General features: G+C 43.8%; 2 protein-coding genes across 2 annotated transcripts; one reads left to right on the forward strand and one right to left on the reverse strand.

Annotated features, from left to right (window-relative positions):
- Positions 1 to 10031: 10031 nt before the first annotated feature.
- Positions 10032 to 14968, reverse strand: Alg2 (ALG2 alpha-1,3/1,6-mannosyltransferase). The gene is made up of 2 exons (XM_051187770.1): positions 14515 to 14968; positions 10032 to 12740 (listed from the first exon to the last, which is right to left on the reverse strand). Exons 1-2 carry the CDS (start codon positions 14860 to 14862, stop codon positions 11841 to 11843), a joined length of 1248 nt encoding a protein of 415 aa, XP_051043727.1. The 5' UTR covers positions 14863 to 14968; the 3' UTR covers positions 10032 to 11840.
- A 271-nt stretch (positions 14969 to 15239) lies between these two features.
- On the forward strand, positions 15240 to 22997 carry Sec61b (SEC61 translocon subunit beta). The gene is made up of 4 exons (XM_051187771.1): positions 15240 to 15315; positions 15463 to 15560; positions 19727 to 19828; positions 22734 to 22997. Exons 1-4 carry the CDS (start codon positions 15313 to 15315, stop codon positions 22819 to 22821), a joined length of 291 nt encoding a protein of 96 aa, XP_051043728.1. The 5' UTR covers positions 15240 to 15312; the 3' UTR covers positions 22822 to 22997.
- The last annotated feature ends 1052 nt before the right edge of the window (positions 22998 to 24049 follow it).

A 24049-nucleotide genomic window follows, 5' to 3' on the forward strand; every position in this document is an offset into this window, starting at 1 on the left:
ACCATGAAAAAGGTATGGAACATTACATAAAGTGTGTCCTGTGGCATAAATTCCTGGATCACTTAGAATCTCTAGCTTAGTGACTTTCCTGCTGTCTTAGTTAGGATTTTATGGCTTCAAGCAGCACCATGACCATAGCAACTCTTTATTTTTTTTTAAAGAATCTAATATTTATTCAAGTAAGATTTTATATAATGATATTAGCACAAGCATAATTGAATTCTTTTTTATCTCCAAGGAATTCTGCCATCTTTAATATCATTATTGTTTTTGTTGAAAATATATTCTCTCATACAATACATCCTGACCCAATTTCCCATCCCTCCACATTTCCAGCTCCTCCCCTTATCTACCCTCTTCCCAAGGTCCATTCCTCTATATGTTTCTTTTCAGAAAAGAGCCAGCTTTCAAGAGACATCAACCAAATAAGACAAAACAGGATACAATAAGTCAAAGTAAAAGTCTTCATACAGACGCTGGAAAAGACAACCAAAAATATTGAACAAGTACCTATATCTTGAACATCACTAATATAAGCCTTTCATCTTCAAGTAATAATATTCTTTTTAATTTAATTTATTATTTTACATGTCGATCCCAGTTCCCCCTCCCTCCCTAACTCACTTTTACCCTCTCTGCCCTCTCACATGCACCCTAACCACCCTCCCCTCCCATCCTCCACCCCAATCCCATATGTAGGGGAATGCCATCCAGTTGGGGTCATGTAGATCTGACAGGTCCTGTGAAGTAGGGACTAGGGCTTCTCTCCTGTCTCTAGGTTAAGGCAGTTATCCCTCCATGGGGGATGTGTTCGCAAGGTCCTTTTGTGCACCAGGGATACATCCTGGCTCCACTGTCTGAGGTCCCTTAGACTGCTCAGTCCTTCTGGCTGAGACCCATATTCAGGGGGGCCTGAATCAGTCCCATGCTGGCTTCCCAGCTATCAATCTGGTGGCCCATTAGCTCCTCCTTGTTTAGGTAAGCTGTCTCTATGTGTTTCTGCAGCCTGGTTTTGTCCTCTCCATCTGCATCTGGGTTCTAGTTCGACTCAGTGTTTATGTATGGGTGTTTGCTCCTGTTTCCAACAGGTATTAGATCAGGGCTCCATGGATAAGTTAGTTGTTGATCTCACTATCTGGGAAGGGCATTTATGGTAGCCTTTCCACGGATGCTCAAATTGTTAGTTGGGAGCAGTCTTGTAGTTCTCTAGACCTTTGTTTGTGTTCAATTTTATCTTTAAACCAATATTTGCTCCCTCTTTTATGTTCTCTCTCTCTCTCCCTCTTTCCTGTCTTCTATTCCCAACCAGGCTCAATCTTCCTGGTCACACATGTTTTCCTTTCCTCCCTCTCGCTTTCTCCTACTTCTCTCTCCATTCTCTGCCCCCCCACTTCCCCTGTGCTCTGGGGGACTTGTCCCTTCCTGGTTCTGTGAGGGACTTTATATGAATCTTTTAGAATACACCTTGTATCCTAGTTCCTCTGGCGGTATGAATTATAGGATGGTGATCCTTTGTTCTAGGTCTAAAATCCATATATGAGTGAGTACATACTATGTTCCTCTTTTTGTGACTGGGTTACCTCATTCAGGATGGTTTCATCAAGTGCCATCCACTTGCCTGCAAATTTCAAGATACCATTATTTTTTTCTGCAGAGTAGTTTTCCATTGTGTAGATGTGCCACATCTTCATTATCCATTCTTCAATTGAGGGGCATCTAGATTGCTTCCAGGTTCTTGCTATTACAAATAGTGCTGCTATGAACATAGTTGAACATATGTCTTTGTTGCATGGATGTAAATCATTTGGGTATATGCCTAAGAGGGAGATTGCCAGGTCCTGTGGTAAACTAATTCCCATTTTCCTGAGGTACTGCCATACTGATCTCCAAAATGGCTGTACAAGTTTGCACTCCCACCAGCAGTGGAGGAGTGTTCCCCTTTCTCCACATCCTCTCCAGCATAAGTTGTCATTGGTGTTTCTAATTTTAGCCATTCTGGCAGGAGTAAGATGGTATCTCAAAGTTGTTTTGATTTGCATTTCCCTGATAGCTAAGGATGTTGAGCACTTTCTTAAGTGTCTTTCAGCCTTTTTGATTTCCTCTATTGAGAAGTCATTCTTCAGTTCTGTACCCCATTTTTTAATAGGGTTATTTGGTGTTGTGTTGACTAGTTTCTTGAGTTCTTTGTATATTTTGGAGATCAGCCCTTTGTCAGATATAGGATTGGTGAAAATCTTTTCCCAATCTGTTGGCTGCCATTTGGTCTTGTCGACTGTGTCCTTTGCCTTACAGAAGCTTCTAAGTTTGAAGAGGTCTCATTTATTAATTGTTGCTCTCAGTGTCTGTGCCCCTGGAGTTATGTTCAGGAAGCGGTCTCCTATACCAATTTGTTCAAGGGTACCTCCTACTTTCTCTTCTAAGAGGTTCAATGTGGCTGGATTGATGTTGAGGTCTTTGATCCATTTGGACATGAGTTTTGTGCATGGCGACAGACATGGGTCTATCTGCAGTCTTCTACACACCCTCATCCAATTGTGCCAGCACCATTTGTTGAAGATGCTGTCCTTGTCCCATTGTATAATTTTAGCTGTTTTGTCAAAACTCAGGTGTTCATAGGGTTAATATCAGGATTTTCAATTAGATTCCATTGTTCTACCTGTCTATTTTTGTGCCAATACCAAGCTGTTTTCAGAACTATAGCTCTGTAATAGAGCTGAAAGTCAGGAATGGTGATGCCTCCTGAAGTTCTTTTATTGTATAGGGTTGTTTTGGCTATCCTGGGTCTTTTGTTTTTCCACATAAAGTTGATTATTATCCTTTCAAGGTCAGTGAAGAATTGTGGTGGGATTTTAATGGGGATTGCATTGAATCTGTAGATTGCTTTTGGCAAGATTGCCATTTTTACTATGTTTATCCTACCTATCCAAGAGCATGGGAGATCTTTCCATTTTCTGGTATCTAATTTATTTCTTTAGAGCCACAAAGTTCTTATTATATAGGTCTTTTACTTGTTTGGTAAGCTTTACACCAAGATACTTTATGTTGCTTGTGGCTATTGTAAAGGGTGATGATGTTTCTCTGATTTCTTTCTCTGTCTCTTTGTTGTCTGAAAAAAGTAGGGTTACTGATTTTTTTGAGTTTATCTTGTATCCTGCTAGTTTGCTGAAGGTGTTTATCAGCTGTAGGAGTTCCCTGGTAGAGTTTATTGGGTCGCTTATGTAAACTATCCTATCATCTGCAAATAGAGACAGTTTGACTTCTTCCTTTCCAATTTGGATCCCCTTGATCTCCTTTTGTTGTCTTATAGCATTAGCTAGAACTTCTAGTATGATACTGAAGAGATACAGAGAGAAAGAGGGCAGCCCTTTCTTGTTCCTGATTTTAGAGGAATTGGCTTAAGTTTCTCTCCTTTCAGTTTGATGTTGGCAGTTGGTTTGCTGTATGTTGCTCTTATTATGTTTAGGTATGTTCCTGTTATCCCTGATCTCTCCAAGACCTTTATCATGAAAGGGTGTTGAATTTTGTCGAAGACTTTTTCAGCATCTAGGGAGATGATCATATGATTTTTCTTTTTCAGTTTGTTTATATGGTGGTTCACGTTGATTTTCATATGTTAAACCATCCCTGCAATCCAGGGATGAAGCCTGCTTGGTCATGGTGGATGATTTCTCTGATGTATTCTTGAATTCGGTTTGCCAGTATTTTATTGAGTATTTTTGCATCGATGTTCACCAGGGATATTGGTCTGTAGTTTTCTTTCTCAGTTGTGTCTTTGTGAGGCTTGGGTACCAAAGTTATTGTGGCCTCATAAAAAGAGTTTGCCAATGAACCTTCTGTTTCTATCTTGTGGAACAGTTTGAGGAGTAGTGGTATTAGTTCTTCCTTGAATATCTGGTAGAATTCTGTGCTGAATCCATCTGGCCCTGAACTTTTTCTGGTTGGAAGGCTTTCAATGACTGCTTCTATTTAATTGCGGTTTATAGGTCTATTTACGTTGTTTGTCTGTTCTTGATTTAATTTTGGTAAGTGACAGTTATCCAGAAATTTGTCCATTTCCTTTGAATTTTCAAATTTTGTGGAGTACAGATTTTCAAAGTATGACCTGAAAATTGTCTGGATTTCCTCTGTGTCCATGGTTATGTTCCCCTTTTCGTTTCTGATTTTGTTAATTTGCATGTTCTCTCTCTGCTTTTTCGTTAGTTTTGATAAAGGTTTGTCTATCTTGTTGATTTTATCAAAAAACCAACTCTTTGTTGCATTGATTTTTTTGTATTGTTTTCCTGGTTTCTATTTTGTTGATGTCAGACTCAAGTTGATTATTTCCTGGCGTCTACTCCTACGGAGTGTGTTCGCTTCTCTCTGTTCTAAGGCTTTCAGTTGCGCTGTTAATTCTCTTATGTGACTATCCTCTGTTTTCTTCATATGGGCACTTAGTGCAATGAACTTCCCTCGTAGCACTGCTTTCAAGGTGTCCCATAAGTTCCGGTATGTTGTATCCTCATTCTCGTTGAATATTAGAAAGTCCATAATTTCTTTCTTTATTTCTTCTTTGACCCAGGAGTGGTGCAATTGCACATTGTTCAGTTTCCATGAGTTTGCAGGTTTTCTGCTATTTGTGTTGTGTAATTCCAATTTTAAAGCATGGTGGTCCAATAAGATACAGGGGACTATTCCTATTCTCTTGTATCTGTTGAGGTTTGTTATGCCACCTAGTATGTGGTTGATTTTAGAGAAGGTTCCATGTGGAGCAGAGAAGAAGGTATATTTTTTTTGTGTTTGGATGGAATGTTCTATAGATGTCTGGCTATTACAAATACTGCTGCTAAGAACAATATCCATAGCAGCTCTTATAGAGGAAAGCATTTAATTGGGGCTGGCTCACAGTTTCAGAGGTTTAGTCCATTGTCATCATGTTAGGAAGCATGGTGTCATACAGGCAGACACGGTGTTAGAGAAGTAGCTGAGAGTTCTTCATTCAGATCAGCAGGCATCAGGAAGAGAGAGTGACACTGGAACTGGCTTGAGCAAGGGGAACCTCAAAGATCTAATAAGGCCACACCTCCTAATAGTGCCATTCCCTATAAGCCTATGGGGGCCGTTTTTATTTAAACCAGCACACCTGTATATGCCCAATTTTCCTTGGACTGTACGATCTATCCTGGTAGTTTCCTGAAATCCCCCCTCTTTGGCCTAGAGCTGTGATTTCAGCCACTTGCAAGCATTAAGACCACACCACTCAATGCTGGCTCCCAGGACCTCACACGTGACACTGTCTAATTCTATTAAACTGAAATGTCCTCTCCTCAAATTTCTGGATTCATGATGCAAAGGAAGCCTACAGTTTGGCTATATGTGAGCTGGTTAATGTGGTAACTTGGTTTGAAAATCATCATTGAAGGCAATTAATTTTTGGTTTTTACAAATTTTTGCATTCTTGAGTGTGTTTGTGATGTCAGGCAGTTCTCGCAATCTCCTTTTCATGACTATTTTCCCCCAGATTTTGCCTTCTAATTTTGCTGTTCATATTTTTAAATATTTGCTCTTAGAATTTGCCTGTAAGCTTTTCACTGAGCTGCTTACAGTACCAAAAAGTTGAAGCAGAGCCAGGCAGTGGTGATGTATACCTTTAATCCCAGCACTCGGGAGGCAGAGGCAGGGGGACCTTTGTGAGTTTGAGGCCAACCTGGTCTACAGAGTGAGTTCCAGGACAGCTAGGGCTACATAGAGAAACCCTATGTAGAAAAATAAACAAAAAAAGTCAAAGCAATCTCAAAATATAACAGCAAGAGATTATTATGAAGAGTAAATGTACATTTCAGGGCACTAATTGAACATATCAATGTTTGATTCTATGCTGTAAAAACAAGTGAACAGTAGGGTTGTTTTTAGTTTCATTAAAAAAAGGCCCCTGTTGTGGAATATTAGTTTGGGATGTGTAACATTTGTTTATACTGTAGAACATTTTTTAATGATATAAGGGTGTGTCACATTCATTTATGTTGCATTTGTTTAAGTCTGTGAAGCTGTGTTACTTTGCCTATGTAAAACACCTGATTGGTCTCATAAAGAGCTGAACAGCCAATAGCAAAGCAGGAGAAAGAATACTCATGGATGTCAGGAAGAGATTGTAAATAGGAGAAAACGAGAGAAAAGAGGTCAAAGAATGATAAAAGGAGAAGAGGAGGACTCCAGGTTAGCCACACAGTCAGACACAGAATAAATAAGAAGGAAAGAAAAGATACACAGAAATAGAGAAAGGAAAAATCCTCTGGGATTTGCCTCTGGACAAAAGGTAGCCAGGATAATTTAAGGAAAGCTGACTAGAAACAGGTCAAGCTAAGGCTGGGCATTTATAAGTTAAGAATAAGACTGTATGTGTATGTGTGTATATGTGTGTGTGTGTGTGTGTGTGTGAGTGTGATTTATTTGGGAGCTGGATTGTGGGCCCCCAAAAGAATAAAAGAGTAAAAAAGCAACCAATTACAACCCCTCTTTTTATAAAATGGTAAAATCTTTTAAGAATATTTTTTGGAAGGGTCTCACTGTATAACACTGAATGGCATGGAACTTGCTATATATACTAGGCTGGCCTGGAACTCAGTGATCCACCCAGTGCTGTTTTTCTGAAGTGCTGGGATTAAAGTCATACACCACTATATCCAGATAAAAAATTGTTTTAATTTTTTTAAAAGAATATTTATTTGTTTATGGGCGTGGGGGGTCAGAGGGCAATTTGTGAGCTTCCATTCTCTTTCTACCATGGGGATCTGAGGGACTGAACTCAGGATGTCAAGCTTGGTGGAAAGCACCTTTACCCACAACTCATCTCATGGGGCCCATTTCTCTCTCTTCCAGCCCTGAAGTTCTGGTGCTTAAGACGTGCCATTATATCTAGCTTAAAAAGTTTTTAGTTATTCCATGTTAATAATATGTATTTATAGTATGTTTCAATACATGTATACACTGTGAAATAAATCAGAGCGGTTAGCTTTCCCCCTAATACTAAATAAGCAAAACGAACAAATCCAAGACAAACAAACAAAAATGAACTAAAACAAACAAAACAAACAAAAACTACTTGGCCTGGTTCCCCTCACTGTATGCCTTCTTCCCTGCTTGACCCCGGACTTGTGGATTCCGGGGGAGCTGCTGGCTCCATTTAGCTTGGTAAACTCTTCTTTCTACTCTTCCCATCCACTATTGACCGTCACCTGTCACCTTGAAAAGTCGCCTGTCATTGGGAGGCTCTTTACCCTCCATCTACCAGATGTGCTGGTGTTGGTGGCCCTCCATGGGTTACAGAGCTGCAGGGAGTTGGCTTGGGATTAGGAATGAAGGAGTAAGTTCAGAGTGGCGAGAGGTGAGGGTAGTGTGGATGCTGGGAGAGGGGCCCACAAGGACAAACTGAGGGCTGCCGCTGCCCCTCTAAGTGGCTTCAGGCAGGTCCCTTGCTCCCTCTGGGCTTCTCAGCTCTGTAAGGGCAAATCAGGTTGTGTGACCCCTGGAGTCTGTCAGATTCTGGGAGCTAGCAATGCACAGAAAGTTAGTGGCAGTTAGTGGCAGCAGCTGGACTCAGGACAAGAGGACTGACAGGGTGAGTAAGGGAGGCACAACAGGCAGTTGCCTGCAGCAGGTTGGAAGGTGACAGCGCACTACAGAAAAAGCATCTACACAACTGAGAAACTTGTCCTGGGCTGTCCCCAAACCCAGCCTTCACCTACAGAACCACTGCTTCCCAGCTGTGTGTCTGATTCCCCACCTCTCAAGAGGCCTTGTCATTGCCTTTGAAGGACAACGGGAAGGAAACACAGGGCAACCCATGGTGAGCTCTACAAGCTTTTAGGCCAACAGGAAAGGTTCAGGGGCCATGGGAACATTACCAGGCAGGAAGGACAGCAATAATACAGCCTGTCACTGGGCTGCTGGGTGTGCATGTGCAAGGGATGTGTGACATTTATGTCTCAAGAGGAGCAAACTTGAGGCGAGATGGACTGAATCCTGACTTGCCCACTTTTCAACTGTATGCACTCGGTCATGGCTTTCCCTTGTCTGGGCTTTGTGGAGATGTTGGGAGAATTACACCTGAAAGACCAAAAAGTGAAGTTAAATGAAGGACGGTCTGACCTGGAAAGCTAACCAATATCTGTTCCTTGGAATTTGCTAGCTTCCTCTCACCAGGCCCTGAGATGACAAGAATTCACACTGCCCCTCCTTTCCTGTGAGTCAACAGGTGGTAAATAGGGTCCTTAGGAAACAAAGAGATAGCTGTAACACTGGTTAATTAGCACACTCTGAGGCCCTAAGGTCTGCTGACCCTAATAGCAGACCATCCGGCCTCCAAGGGTCCATACTCAATGGACAGAGGGTCCCACCCCCTCCCTAAGCTTGTGGGTTTGCCTTTAAAAACACCTGGGCCCAGGGGAGGGGCTTCTCCCTAGCCTGCATGCTGGAGGAGCCCGTTTGTGCAAACGTTTTCTGTTCATTAAAGCCTCTTGCGTTTTGCAGCAACTGGACTGGACATTGAGTTCTTGGGGTATCGACCGAACCTGGAAGACTCCTCATTCTGAAGGTCTTACACACCAACCTCAGACCACCAAGGATCAAACCTTTCTGAGCCTAGGGCTTGACCAAGCACAGGAGCAGCTCTGCAGAGGGAGATGTGAGGCAGACAACTGGAGTTTGATGACTAAAGCAGGTAGGGTGGTGCTTAGGTATCAGAATTTTCAGGCTCTGCTCACCTTTCCAGGCTGATGAAGCAAGTAGTTTACCCACAGTGATTTGCAAAGGGAACACTGGATTTCATACAAGGATTAAATGGATGCCTACTGTATGCAAGTCAGTTCCAGTGGCCCATGCTAGTTCCCTACTGGATGCAATTTTGCAAGTTCTGGATACCCTACTGTTTGCCCAGCAGCTCAGAGTCAAGGCATTTGGAGCAGGCAGGACTGTGCTGTTCTTCCAGGCCTGTGAAGTCTTCTGTTACCCATGGGGGCTCAGGACAAGGAAGACAAATTGCAGGGGCCTAGAGTTCATTTTAGAAGGATACTCAAAGTAGCAATTGATTTTTGTGTTTGGAGTGAGAAGCTGCCATGGATCGTGTGGCCTGGTCCACCAGCCTTGAATCAAATGATCAGAGCTATGGGGACCCACAGATGTGGTTCTCTTCCATTGTGACTTAAGGTCAGAGAGTTCAAACCTATTCCTCTTGCTTCAAGGTTAAACAACAGGATGTTTGGCCAAAAGTATGGCTACTGGATGTTTTGACAAATTATAGGATGTTTGACTTAGGGTTTGGTGACCATGTTTTGGGTATTGGGAAGGTAATTATATTTGTTTGTTCCTTGTATTATGGTAAGGGAGTCTTTTGCACTCCCCTTTTGATTGGGGCATACAAGAACTACGAGTAATAAACTTGGGGATTATCTCAGTATTCACTGAGTGCCCTCCCAATTCTACCCACTGTCTCTTTACATTCCCCACCTCAGGAATGCAAGGACTCTCAGCCAGACCCTGATGTGGGTTGACCTGAAAAGCTGTAATTCTCAAACACACATGAACCAAACCACAAAATGGGGAAGACCCACTTTACTGGGTCTTTTACAACACTAAAAACCCCCACATTGCACAGAATTTGCTGTGACATTCTTATTCGGTGAAGCTTCTTTTTGGTACTGTGCCACTTGGTAAAAATATTCCTGAGATACAGATTTAAACTAAAATTGCATCCCTAAGGAACCTCAACAAAGTGGTATTGTGGTGCGGCCTATGCTCACATGAAATTTCCAGTCCTTTTCAATCTCCACAAAAGGCAGTGGCTGCAGCTACTGTCTATAGACCACACATGCAGTATTGTTTCTGCACTATGTCTATTGTTGAAATCTGCCACCGCCACACCCACTCTTCCAGAGAAGCCAGCAGGATCATTACCCCACTTCACAGATGAAGAAGTTGAGGTGTATGCAAAGCTTATTTTTCTCTAAGGCAAGCAGGCTATTTGGCTCTGCTCTCTACCATAAAACAGACCACTTGACTACTGGTATTCATATATTATTATTATTATTATATTCTTACAGGTGAATTTAACATTAAAGGCAAATTGGAAATTACTTTAATATTTGCACGTACAAGCAACAGGTAAACAATGAATCATTACGACTGGGCAGTGTCACAGGGATATGGAAATTCAGAGGGGAGTAGGGGTTCGAGCAAGCTTCACACAAAGTCATTTAAGTGAAGGACAGGGAACACTGGCATGCTAACCTCGGGAGAGAATATACGACACAAACACTACAAGAGATGGAGACTCAGTGACATTATGAAACATGTCTGAAATATGCTTGGTATACAGTTTAGATGCTGAATGCCCCTTCTGATGGTCATTCTTGGTTGCCAACTTGTCTACATCTGGAATTAACTAAAATTCAAAAATGGAGGGCACATCTCCTTAATTTGAAGTCGGCAGATCTTCCCTCTTGAGGTGGGAAGACACACCTCTATTCTGGGTCATGCCTTCTGCAGGAAGCCTATATAAGAATTTGAAAGGAAGCTTTTGCTCTTTGCCTGCTTGTCCTCGCCTTGCTAGCAAGTCCATGCCTTCACTGGCATTAGAGCCTCCTTCTTCAGGGTCCCAGTGGATGCTGAAGACCAGCCGAGACATCCAGCTTCATGAACCAAGAAACTACTGGACCTTTGGACTTCCCGTTCACAGACAGCCATCACTGGATCAGCTGGACTGCAGTAAGTCATTCTAATAAATTCCTTATATACATATATATATATATCAGAGAGAGAGATTCATTCTATAAGTGCGGTTACTCTAGAGAACCCTGACTAATACATCCCCAAAGGATTGTGCCCTGAAGGGCTTCATCCCTAGCCCATGTTGCTACTGAGAGGTGAGAGAACTTTTAGTAGGAAGGGCTAGAGGAAGGAAATTACATCATCAGGGCATTCTCTAGAAGGGGATATTGGGTCCTTTCTATCGCTTTGCTTCCTGGTTGCCTCCTCTATCATGAGTTCCTGTCACAATACACTGTTCTGCCCAGGCTCAAAGAAATAAGGCAAACATGGGTAATTTCTGATACAGGAAGCCAACACATGTATTGATATCCCTTCATATCAACTGCCTAGTGTACCCTAGTTTTCTGACTTTGGGTTTTGTTATTTAACTAGATGAAATCAGAGCATGGAGGCCCAGATCTAAAGTTTTATTCTCTTCTTATGTCAAACATCCTTTTATTGTCCAATTGCAGTAAAAAACAAACAAACAAAAAAACAAAATCAAAAAAACCCCAAACAAACAAAAACCAACCCCCACCCATAAACAATAAATAATACTGAGTACTCTTGTTATGGATCCAGACAAAAATCAAACATACATTTCCTAGCAGCTAACAGAGAATACTCTAAGTAAACTGACTGTAGGAACTGCAATAGTCCTGTTCCTACTGCACTCTCAAGTTAAATCAATCAACTGTGACAATGGTAAGACTATTAAAGCCAATTAAGGCACTGGATGATTAAACCTTTATATATAAAGGAACAATAATCCAGAAAAATAGAATTAAAATAGTCTGCTAGCAGCAGATTTCTACCATCTTTCAACAACAATGATGAAATGTGGAATGACTATAGCATTAAGGATATTTTCAGAAAATAACAGGTAGATGTGGTGGACAAGTGGCTCACATTCAAGACGCAAGTCTACTTAAAAAAAAAAAAAAAAAATCTCACTAGCACTAGATTCTAGCTCCTTTTTTGGTTTCAGAGGTGTTTCTACAACCCATAGGATGGATTGCAGCGCATGTAGCATACAGACCCTAAACTACAGACTCCCCTGACTACACAAGTTTGGTGACATACTGGTAGAGCTGGTCCGCAAATACTTCAGCGGAAAACTTCTCTGCCACCCTGGCTCTTCCAGCCAGGCCCATCATAACTTTCAAGGATGGTTTGTGGATGAACTTTTCCATTGCTTCAGAGAAGTGAACTGGGTCAGGCTCACACAGAAACCCTGTGACCTTGTGGACGACAGACTCCAAGGGCCCACCTGAATTAACAGCAATGACGGGACACTGCATGTACATGGCCTCTAGAGGGACGATGCCAAAGTGCTCATTGCTCGGAGTGTAAAGCACACACAAGCAGCCGTGGAGGAGTGAGATCTTCTGTCTGTCTGAGAAGGATGGCAGGAAGGTCACATGGCGCTGAAGGTCTGACTGCTGGACTATTTTCTTCAACTCCTTATAGTGTTCCACGTTCTCCAGGATTCTATCGTCGTAACCACCACCCATGAACAGATGAACCTTCTCCCAATCTTGAGATGGCAACCGTCCACGAAGCTGGACTAGGGCGCTCAATGCCAAAGGCAGATTTTTCTTCCTTTCAAAGCGGTTGATAGAGAGGAACAGAAACTGTTTGCCCTTGGGGACTAGGTCATCTATCTTATCAGGAACAGCCAAGTCAAAGCTGGCGATGTTCAGAGACGGGTAGAGGACATCAGGGTTTACGTGAGACAGGTTCTTGAAGGTTTCCTTAAAGATGGAAGCTGTGTACTGGCTGTTGACCAGGATGCGATCTGCCATGCCTGTGGTGTATTCCTCGATCCAGTCAAGGGGGGCCCTGTAGAAGCGCTTCAGAGTAGAATTTCTCTTGGAAAGCAGCAGATCTGGGAAGTGACAGTAAAACAGGACCCTCTTACGCCGTCTGGCCAGTTTGAACACTGGGATACAGGCAGACACCTAATAAGACAAAACAACAGTAGGTAAGGCTCTAGGTACATCAACTGCCATGGCCACAATCTTTTCTTGGTTACAGCGCAGCTGCCTGGCATTACTAAGTCATAGGACCTGGGTAAAGGTCTACATTATCCATGAAGATACACTTTCTCAGGATGATCAGTGCAACTCAGGATCATAAGTAAAGAAACCCAGAGCAATTGTGGCTATTTCCACCTGTTGGCTTGGTTAGCATACAATGGCTGGTAGAGTCCACTGTGGATAAGAGCATGGGGTAGTCTAGTACAGACTGTAGGAGAACAAAGTGACAAATTTGGAAGACAAATTTGCAAATGACATTTACAATGAACCACTCTATGACTCACAACTGAGCCTCCCCTCCCCCGGGAGTTTCCTCCGAGGACAAAGGTATGAAGTGAGATGAGTATGAGGATATCACATAGAGTGCAATATGAGTATGTCTCTTCTAAACACACATACACACATACCCAGGCTGCAAATGTCAGTGTCCTTTAGGGAAAACAGGAACATTTATGGTATTTCTGAATAATGGGGACTGATGTGGATTGAATATCAATAAACAAGGATGCCTCAAATATTTGGAGAACAAAGGTAAAGTGTCCAACAGCAGGTAAATTGAATCCCAATTATGTACAAGTAAGGTGTACCCAGAAACAGACACATATGCGCTACAGTAGCCATACGTTATTTCCTGGAAGGATAAAGAAGAAACAGTTGACAGTGGCTCTCTGCTCTCTCAAGGAGGGGACAGGGAACTTTTATATTATATTTCCTATTTGAACTTTTACTCCTGAGAAATGTTACTTCTCAGTTAAAAAGAAAAAAAAAAAAATGTGGGGCTGAGGAGTTGGCTCCAGGTGATAATGTGGAGATCTAAGTTGGGTTCCAATTGCCCACATAAACCCAGGGTATGGCTGTATATATCAGTTTAGACGATTCTTTCAGTTTATGGTTCAATGAGAGATCCTGATTCAAATGTTCAGGTGAACTGACTGGGAAAGATACCTGACACTGATGGTTTCCATATGCAAGCTCAGATACCTGTGCAGACACAAACAAACCCACCAACCTCCTACCAATCCCCAAATCCTGGGTTGTAAAAAACACCTATAAAACAAGTCTAGTATGACTACAGGGCAGATCGGGCTGGATGCTATTTACCAGAAACTTGGACTTCAGTCCAGCAAGGTGGCTTATATTGTAAAACCCAGCACTTGGGAGGGATAGAAGCAAGAAGTCAAGTTGGGAGAGCAGCCTGGGACCACTTAGGAAGACATAAATTGGGACTTTTCTCCAAGATCAATGGGGACAATGCTACAGTTTTAATAGGGACATGATGATATATTTAGCTTGATTTTAACCCATGGCACTGCTGGATCCTGGAGTGGCAGGATTAGGAAGACTGGAGAAGGTCAGATGGATGGGGCCTGTAAGCAGAAACAATAGAAATAACGGAGAACAAACGGAGTTAGATACAAGCAGTGACAGAAGGTGACTTTTAATGCTAGTCCCCGGGCCCAACTACTTTATTGCCAGGAATAAGCATTTAAAATGCAGGCATATGAGCTCTCTATCTCACGGGCCTTCAACGGAAAGGGGAGGAGGGATCTCTGTGATCTTCTACTTAAAGGCTCCATACTAAAACTGGAGACCATTCTCTCCCTGAGCACTCCTGCTGGACAGTTCCAAAAAAACCTAGACCACAGGTCCCCCCCCCCCCCCCCCCCCCCCGGCCAAGGCTCGGTGGCCGCCTCACCTGGTCGCAGACCACCACGTCGAACTCCTCGCCGGAGAGGAACAGCACGTAGAGCGCCAGAAAGACCATGCGCACGTAGGCGCAGATGGCGGCGCCGCGGCCGCCCCAGCCGAGGCTGCGGGGCAGCCAGTCCCCGGCGCAGTGCACCGGGAGCTCGCGGGTCTCCAAGAAGCAGTGGTTCGGGTTGTAATGCGCCGTCCATATCTTCACGTCACAGCCGTACTCCTGCAGCGCCAGGGCCGCGTCCAGCACTAGCCGCTCGGCACCGCCCACGCCCATGTCGGGATGCAGGAACAGCACAGATGGGGGGTAAACCCGGGCCCGGGCTCGGCACAGGTTTTCGGCCATGGCAGGGTAGCCGCGCCCGCACCCACCGCGCGAGCTTCTGCAATCTCCGCCCCTGGCGCAGCTAGCCACTGAAAGCCGACCCAGCCCTGGGACGCGTGCGTCAGTTTAGGACACATCAGCGACAAAACCTGTGGGCGCTAAGAAAATGCCTGACTAAATTTCTCGCGTGAACTTGCCCAAAGCTTCTCATTTGATGATAGTGGTCCCCATGAAAGGCTCGGAGATCAAATAAAAAAGCTAAAGGTCTGTATTTTTCACACGGCCTAGTTGTTCCCAGGTTAATCGTCACAGGCATATCCTAGGACAGCTCAGACGTCCTAGAGTCTGCGAAGACCCCGCCAGCCGGCTGGGGGCGGGGCCAGAGCCTGTCTCCGCTAGTGCTCTGAGTGCTAGCAACTCCCCGACTTTCCTCTCCGGTGCCTTCCGTGTCCGCAGTTCCTCGGCGTCAGCATGGTGCGCGGCTCCCCGCTTCAGGCTCTTGCCGTGGCCTCCCTCCCTTTCCGGGACCTCCCTGTGTTTCCCAGCTTCCCGGGTGGGTGCGGGGTCGGGGGTCTGAGAGAGCCCTTGATGCTCACACATTCTGTCTGCTTCTCTCCGCAGCCGGGTCCGACGCCCAGTGGCACTAACGTGGGCTCCTCAGGGCGTTCTCCCAGCAAAGCGGTGGCCGCGCGGGCGGCGGGATCCACGGTCCGGCAGAGGTAAGGGTCTGGGGGGCGGCCCCGCTGCAGGCTGGGAAAGGAAGGGATGAAGTTCCAGGAAAGGGAGGATTCACTGGGGCTGGGTGAGCCTGAGCTGACGTGGCCATCCAGTACATAAAGGCCCTGTCCGAGGGAGGCATCGTTTTCTTCTCCTTGATCGGTTGCACGCACCCCCTTAATTAAAGGGAAGTTAAACTAGTCTAAGGTCAGTAACAACTTTACGAAAGGCGATGGCATAAGGCCAGTGTCTCTGGGGCTTTACCTTTCAGGCTTCCATTGGCAGGTCCACTACACACTCAGTTTAACAAGATTTGCTTTATACAGCAGTCTGTCACCACAGTTCCTCATCCCCAGCTGTTCATGTGCCTTTTTGGATCGTGTGTGTGTGTGTGTGTGTGTGTGTGTGTGTGTGGTATGCACGAGTGTGTATGTGCATCATGTTCTTGCCTGGTGCCCTTGGAAGTCAGAAGAGCACATTACATCATTTAGAACTGCAGTTATGAATGATTGTGAGACACCATGTGAGTGCTGGGGACCGATATGGGGTCTTTTGCAGGTGTGACAAGTACTCTTAAGTTCTGAGCCCTTTCTCCAGCTTTGGTGCTTCCTAAGTTTTAAATGACACGGCTATACTCTAACTTACAGAAAACCAGGAACTCCAGTCTTTTGTATTTCTTGTTCTCTATCCAGCCATGCCCGGCTTCACTGGAGGATCTTTTCATTACTTCTCTCCCTCCATTCCTGTCATCCAGTTTAGCCCTCGACCTCTTTTACTTTGTGTTTCCACCACTGCCCATCCTCCAGCTGCTGTTATTCATGCACTTAGGTTCTCTGTAAGTTCCTGGTAACTGCATGCTAAAAAGGGAGCCTGTGGAGGAATGCCAGGGCTCTCCTTTCTCTCTCCTGTGGTCCAGTAATTCTGAACTTATTACCATTTTCTGATCTGCATATCCTCATTAGGTCTGCTCTCTTCTCAGGTGTTATCTAGTTAGTTAGTTCCCTTTTAGACAGTCTCACGTAGCTCAGCCTTGAACTCATAACCACCCTGCCTTCACCTCCTAGGTGCTAGGATTATAGTTTTGTTAATGGTATAAAACTGTTTAGGTTTACATGTTCGTCTTCTCTGCTTTGACAGAGAATCTGCCCAAGTCCTCTCTCCCAATTCCTGATATAAACCATGCCATGGTAAATGTTAACTGAAGGAATGGGTGAACCCTATTGTTGTATTTCTGGAAGACCTAGGAAAGCATTTTTCTGGAGAGGAGTAGACCTTGACAGTCGAAGGGGAACTTTAAGACTGCTTACGAACACGAAGAGGAAGGCGTGGGGATATGGTGGGTATAGCTCAGTAGTGGAGAACTTGCCTAGCATGTGCCCTGGACTTGATCTCTAGCACCACACACAAATACACAACACAACAGTAAAGGAAGATGTGAAGAACTTTTCTTGTTGATTGTTGCAGGAAAATCTAAATCTATGCAGTGAATTTAGACTAGGTATGCAACAGATTTCAGCTCAGAGAAGGATGTTGTGATAAGACTGTCAGGAGCGATAAGATGACCCTGAATGACCACAATGTTCTGTCAATAAGATATTCAAAGGAAGTGTATTGAGTCACTGTGTAGGTTGTACAGGCTGGGGTTCTGTGTTGTTGCTCACTGGGGTTTCAGACCTTTGTGCTAGTCTTGTAAGTGTGGATAGTTCTTGGGGCTTGGTTTTTGTTCAACAGGAATTAATAGTGAAGTTTGGCCATCTGAGAACTTCTAAGAACCAGAAGGTACCTATTCATCAAATTGTCAAAGTGTGATGAGTAAAAATGAGACAACCAGTGTATAAATGAAGTGACAGATGCAACTTTTAAGGTTATGGATATGGATGTGTCCTTTAGAATCTCGTATTGTAGGGCCAGTGAAATTAGATAGCCGGTGGCTATTTGTATTGAGAGACTGTACAAAATTCATTCTGGAAACCTGTTTCTGGTTAGATGATTGTATTGCTGTCAACTGTGTAAGAATGTGTCCATTCTTTGAGAAGAAATTGAAGTTTATGGTTAGTGATGCTTTGGACTACTACACAGTGTCCAATTTATGTCTCTCTTTGAATGAAGTAATAATGCCTCAGAGAAGAAATGTGTGGGATGTAAGGTTCAGCTGGGGTTGGAGTCTGTGGTCTGCATTCTGTGAGCTTTTTCCCAGTGTGGGAGGCCATAAATAACCAAATAAATGGGTCATGTAATTTCAAGAGATAGAGGCAATAAATGATGGAAGCTGGGGAGGGTGAGGCCAGAGCGAGGGTGAACAGTTTGGATAGGGTGTTCAGGGTGTATGGCTCATGAGTAAAGACCCATGAGTTGCTGGGAGATAGTGATACTGTGGTCTAGGGAGGACAGGCTGCCTAGGCAAAAGGAATAGTAAGTGTACACAGATAGTGAGCTGGGGCTGCTCCACTGAGTGCCAGCAGCCATAGCAGCAGACCAAAGCATGCACATGGTTAGGGCAAACAGTGTCTTAAGATACAGAGAGAACGTGTAGACTCCATTGAAGATTAAGAGATTGGAGTGGGCTCTGTTAGGCACCTCAGCTAGCTTCCCAGATAAGGTAATGAGGGGCATTGTGAGCGCAGATCAGTATTTCTATGCATCCTGGTTTTCAGGTCCTCTGCTCTGTCTCAATGCCAGCAGCAGAAGTAAAAACAAAGCATCCCTACTGATTCCTCCAGGGATCTTGAAATTCCAGTTTTGAAGACAGCTGTATTTATGGTTGTGCAAATAGTGGCAAGTGTATGGTTGTAGTTATGGCTCAAGTGATAACTTCTCTTGTGGGCATGAGGTTATCTTTGGGCTCAACTCCCTTTATATAAACAGGAGATTTCGGGTACCCACCCTCCAGATTAGAGACTTGCCTGTTTGGAGAAGGCTTCTAAGAGCATGAGTTACTCTGCAAACCTTGTACATCTTTTCTGCTATTTTCAATCAGTCTTCCTGAAGAAGCAGTTATATATCGATTTGTTTGTTTCCAGGCTACTGTAGCCCGTAACTAGTGTATCTGAGATGTCATTCTCCAGTAGAGTAGATAAATCATTGGTATTGACTGCCTTCAGAGTTCTGTCATGAGCACAGTTGAAGCCAGACGGGAACCAAGGCTCGGTTCTTCCTCTCACCTGTAGGATGAGCGTCCTTGGCTGCAGACAGGATTTCTGCATTCAGAATGTCATGCCAAGACAATGTTGGGGTGAGATGGGCTTTTGGACTAATCAAAAATCAGCAGCCCCCCCCCCCCCAGGAATGGGATTTTAAGAGGAAATATTGGGATTTGGTGGGGCAGGACATTCTCCATTCTTTTCCTACACTGAACACTTATGGCATAGTGATAAATGGCTGGAAAGGATTTCTTTCGGATCCTTTTCTTGCCACCTGCTGCCCAGGCTCTTGCTTTGCCACTCTAGCATAGGGCTGGGTATTTCCCCCTGACCCTAGGAGGATAGTTCCTAGAAGACTCTGGTCCTGGTCCTAAGTCTTTGGTCTGCTCAGTCTAAGTCTTTGGCTCTGCACCAGCTCCATCCTTTTACAAAGGACAAGTTCTGGTTACATATTTTCTGCTTTTCACATCCTGCCCCTCTCCAAGACCTATGGTCTGTATATCAAAATAGCTCAAGTACACTTCAAAGTAATTATTCACCATGTGCATTCTCCATTTTGAGGACCTTGATATAACTAAAATTTATTGCTTTTTCTTAATTTTGCAGCAAACCGTTATTTTAAGGCATCTTTTAAAGTAATCTTTTCAAAATGAAATTATATATTAAAGGCATTTATAGATAGGGTATATTACTTCAGACATTCCTATGAAGACAAACTGAGATGAAATGTCCATTGAGAAGGTTAGATGTTGTAGTTAGCAGACAGGCCCTGGGGCCAGGACTGGGTTCATATGCTGGCTTAACCATTGCCGAGATAGATGTTCTTGCTTATAGATGGCTAAGGCAGTTACTGTATATGTTGGCACATGACAGGTAGTACTCAATCCATGGAACATAAGATCAGAGAGGTGAAGGTAGTAAAGAAGGCTTTTATTCTTATAGGTTGCTTTTTTTTTTTTTTAAAGAGGCCTATATACTATAAGCATATGTTATTAAAAGGCTAGTAATGATATTTTTATCCCTTTCAGAAAAAATGCCAGCTGTGGGACACGGAGTGCAGGCCGCACCACCTCTGCAGGGACTGGGGGTATGTGGAGATTCTACACAGAAGATTCCCCTGGGCTCAAAGTGTAAGTCATGGAGCAGCTGTGTGGGTGTCTGTCCTGGTGATTGGGTGTGGAGGAGCTGTCCCTGACATAGTACACTGTAGCTGTATTTGTGCCAGGTGGACTGGATCTGCTTGCCTGTGCGTCGACTCATTAGACAGCTTAGGGTGCTGAGTGCCACCTTTGTGGGAGTGATTGAAAGGAAGAGAAGACCTCCTGTGGTTGTGTCAGGGCAAGTGATGGGCACAGAGAACTGGAGGGAAGCTGCTTAGGTAGAGGAAATCTTTCTGCATTTGGTGCTTCTGCCCCACGATGAGAAAGGGGAGGAGCCATTTGAATGGGAATTGTGTGATTTTTTTCAAAGTTACCCTGAGGTGGAAGCTGATATTATTACATACAGCCTAATGGAAATGTCCCATTATGTTGTGTTACCTAAAGTTCTTTGGCTTCCTTGCTGTGGGAGAGTGGCCAGCAGACCCAGGGGGGTGACTGCATCACTTCCAAGCTTAGCCTTAGGGAGGACTCATAAGGTAATGGGAAGTGACTGTCCAGACAATTCCTATCCTGTGCTTACCTCTTTGGCCAGGGTGTCTGGTACCATGCACCCTTTTCTGCTGTTTCCTGACTAAACCCCATGGATAATCAATAACAATAATTACAGCAGATTTCCTTTGTATGGCATTTGCTGTTTTGAGGAAAACAGTATCTTCTGTGTTTTGATCTGACTGGCAGCCCTGAGGTAAGAACTGTACCATTTTGCAGATGAGGAATCTCAGGCAGTGAGGTACTCGGACACAAATGATAGGAGGCAGACAGACCTGACTGTTGAGGCCCACACCTCCCCTACGGCCTGTTTGATAGAAAAGAGACAAAAATGCAGTTAGTTTAATCAGTTTGGCTTGGATTACAGGCTTAGTTTCTGAAGATTTCGCTACAGTCCCTGGGATTTGGTTTAATTCATTTATTGAACTTTTTCCTGATACAGTTTTGTTCTTTTTTTCTTTTTGGGCCAGGGTCTTACTGGGTAGCTAGGCGAATCTTGACCTTATCTTTGTGCCTCAGCCTCCTGAGCACTGGGGTTATAGATGCATGTGACCACGCCTGGCTGGTCCCCTTAACCCACCCACCCCCAAGCATATTGGTGACTTGTTAGACCATATTTAGGGAACATGCATTTAGGAAGCACTTGTTTGGCTGAGGGTTTGTGAGCTGGTGGCACTCTGACAGCCTTTGATGGTTGTTAGAGGTGATTTTCTTAGTTTTGGAGGAGGAGCCTTATATTCCCTTTCTCTTCCTGGTGCCCTGGAACTCATTTTAAATTTCTCAGAAATGTGGGAAACCCTTGTTGAGGCTAGTCCTGTGAGTCCTTGCCCTGCGAGTCCTTCAGTTGGTGCTGCTCAGATCCTCTCAGGAACTGATAAAGTTGTCCCTTGTAGTTTCATAAGCAGTATCCCAATCATACCAGAGAAATGTCCTTTGGTGAAGGGACACAGTTGAGAATTCTACCTACAAATCTACAAAGCCAACACCTTTGAGCTTGTTTTTGGATCATTCTGGGGATTCGGTAAGATTTTCAGGTTGATAATAGTGTGTCCTGAGAGCCCACCAAAAGTCTGCCTGTGTGTGTCTGTAGCCTTTGTGCCATACTAACCTCTTACAGATGGGGAGACAAACTTGAAGGTAAGGAATGGGTCACAGGCAAGCTTGAGTGACAGGCATCCATATTCTGGCTCCCGAGGGCTGGGTCCTTAGCTCTGTGCTCTGGCAGTAAGGGAGGAAGTTCACGTGTAGTGTGGTGGTGCTCCTCTCCATATCCTTGTAAATTTGCTTACTCTAATTGTACAGACTTTAGACTGATGGAGCAGAGACCTTGTTTATTATCCAGTCTGGTACTAATGTTCCTCCCTGGGTCCTGATAATGCCTTGATGAAAGCCTTTTCTGAAATCTCTGCTCTCTGCAATCCCAGTTGACATGTATTGAATTCTTCATACCTGGTGTGGGCAATGTTCACAGCTGTGTACAGTTACAGGCCCTCCCATTAAGAAACATGTTAGGCAGTTCTCTACAGGAAAAGCATTTGATTAAGGAAGGGCAGATGAGGGAAATCTGCTCCCTTTCTACACAAAGCCTATGAATGTAAGTTAACAGTGTACATACACTGCCTGGAATGTGGTGTTAGGATTAAAAATTTGCTGGGTGTGGTTTTGCATGATAGTCCTAGCACTAAAGAGGTAGAGGCAGGCGCATCTCTGTGAGTTCAAGGCCAGTGTGATTTCAGTGAGTATTGGGACAGCCAGTTCTACAGAGAGAAACATTGTCTTAACAAAATAAGCAAAAGCAAACTTCCAGGAGGTTTAATGAGCCTGATGGGTGCAATCAGTGAGGCCAAGTTCAGGCTTCTCTTTTCTATTCTGTGTGTTTTTAAGCAAGAATATCTTCGAGCCTCAGATCTCTTTATATATAAAATGAGGTTGATAATATCTCACTTGTGTCAGGAGTTTGTGCATGTTGAATGGGATCACTGATCTAAAAGCATTTTGTAATTATGTAACATGATAATCTATCTGTGTGTCTTACACACTGTAGACAGGAAAGGTTGTCCTAATACATGCTAATTTGAGAAGCTTTATAAGTGGATCATATGCACATAAGAGTTTGGGGAGATTATCTTTTTACTGTAGAATATATTAAGTATACATAATTAAGAGTATCTGAGAGATGCATTTGTTTGTGTATAATGTGCTATGGTTCCACAAGGGAGACCACACCTCCTTCAAATGAGTGACATTATCACACTTGCTTGTCCACAGTAACAATTTTGGTAATCCTTATGGGTGACATAAAAAATGTCCCCACTTTGCCCTCAGGCCATCTTGTATTAAACATACCGTGTTCCTGAAGTAAGCATGCCTTCTCTTCTCATTCTAGTGGCCCTGTTCCAGTGTTGGTGATGAGTCTTTTGTTCATCGCTTCTGTATTTATGTTGCACATTTGGGGCAAGTACACACGCTCATAAATTTGGCTACATTCACCTGTCATCTGAAGAAGAAGAAGGAAAAGACCCAACATATCTTGGACCAAAATGTAGTGATTTTCTGTTCACGTGTATTATTTTATAGAGAACTTAACAAGAATTGACTTTGAGAAATGTTTTTTCTATGTCTAATAAACTTTGGAATTGATTTATATGGAGATTGGTTGCTGATGCTTTACTGCTAGGGCCCTCAGTCTCTGCCTTCAGGTTTGCCAGTGAGAAGGTAGACAGGCTTTCTTATAGAGCCCTTTCTTTGCCGGATTGACAGTTCCTCATACAACCATGTAGTCATTCTAATCCAAGATGCTCTAATTGGCCTTGGCATGTTTTCCCCAAGGTATTTCTGTCTGGGTGATTGTCATTTTGGGTATTTGGTTTTCAAGAAATGTGCCTTGAACTCCATCAGGCAGATCTGTGTGTGAAGGCAGCTGGTACCAAGGGTAAGAGTCAAAGAAATCAGAAACCAAAAATCTTGGCTGAGATACCTGCTCATTCTGTTCTTTTGTTTTGTTTTTACTTTTTTGAGATGGGGTCTTGTTGTGTAGCCCAGACTGTCTTGGAACTTGCCATTCTGTCTCCACCCCTTGAGCAGGAGTACAGGCGTGTTCCCCCCACCCCCCACCCCAGGCCTGGCTCCTTCAGTCCTTTGTGTCTAAAATTGTAGGTAATTGTTTGCTTTTTTTCTTCTCTGAGTGACTATCAGGGATTTCCATCCACAGATCTTGTTTCTTTTTCCAAGACAGGCTTTCTCTGTGTATCCTTGGCTGACCTAGAACTCACTCTGTAGACCAGGCTGGCTTTGAACTCACAAAGATCTACCTGCCTCTGCCTCCCAAGTTCTGGGATTAAAGGCATATGTCACCACTGCCTGGCACTCAATGGATCTCATTCCTAAACTTGCTTTGAAAGAGCTAATTTGAGGAATTGGATTTATTGGTAAAATTTTGTTTTCCTTTTTTAAAACTAAAGACTTTGTAATAGGAATGAGACAGCATTTTTACACTGTCTAAATAATTCTTCCCAAAAGTAAGTTTTGAAGTTAGACTTCACCTGAGCTGTCCCACTGGATGCAAACAGCAGTTGCTGCCCCACATGACTGAGAACCACCCTAAACAGTGCATTCTGGGAGCCAAAGGCTCTACTTTGGGATGCCCAGAGAGAAAGGAAGGAGCAGCTGACTGTCCAGTGAGATTGCAGCGTTGAAGAGATG

This window comes from Phodopus roborovskii, unplaced genomic scaffold (assembly GCF_943737965.1).
Source record: "Phodopus roborovskii unplaced genomic scaffold, PHOROB, whole genome shotgun sequence".
NCBI lineage: Eukaryota > Metazoa > Chordata > Mammalia > Rodentia > Cricetidae > Phodopus > Phodopus roborovskii.

Bases quoted from the DNA above. Each gene is read 5' to 3' on its own strand.
- Alg2 (XM_051187770.1), bottom strand. From the start codon at position 14,862: ATGGCCGAAAACCTGTGCCGAGCCCGGGCCCGGGTTTACCCCCCATCT. The intron at 12,741-14,514 runs GTGAGGCGGCCA...TTGTCTTATTAG, and splicing joins ACGTGGTGGTCTGCGACCAG to GTGTCTGCCTGTATCCCAGT.
- Sec61b (XM_051187771.1), top strand. The intron at 15,561-19,726 runs GTAAGGGTCTGG...TATCCCTTTCAG, and splicing joins GGATCCACGGTCCGGCAGAG to AAAAAATGCCAGCTGTGGGA. The intron at 19,829-22,733 runs GTAAGTCATGGA...TTCTCATTCTAG, and splicing joins GATTCCCCTGGGCTCAAAGT to TGGCCCTGTTCCAGTGTTGG.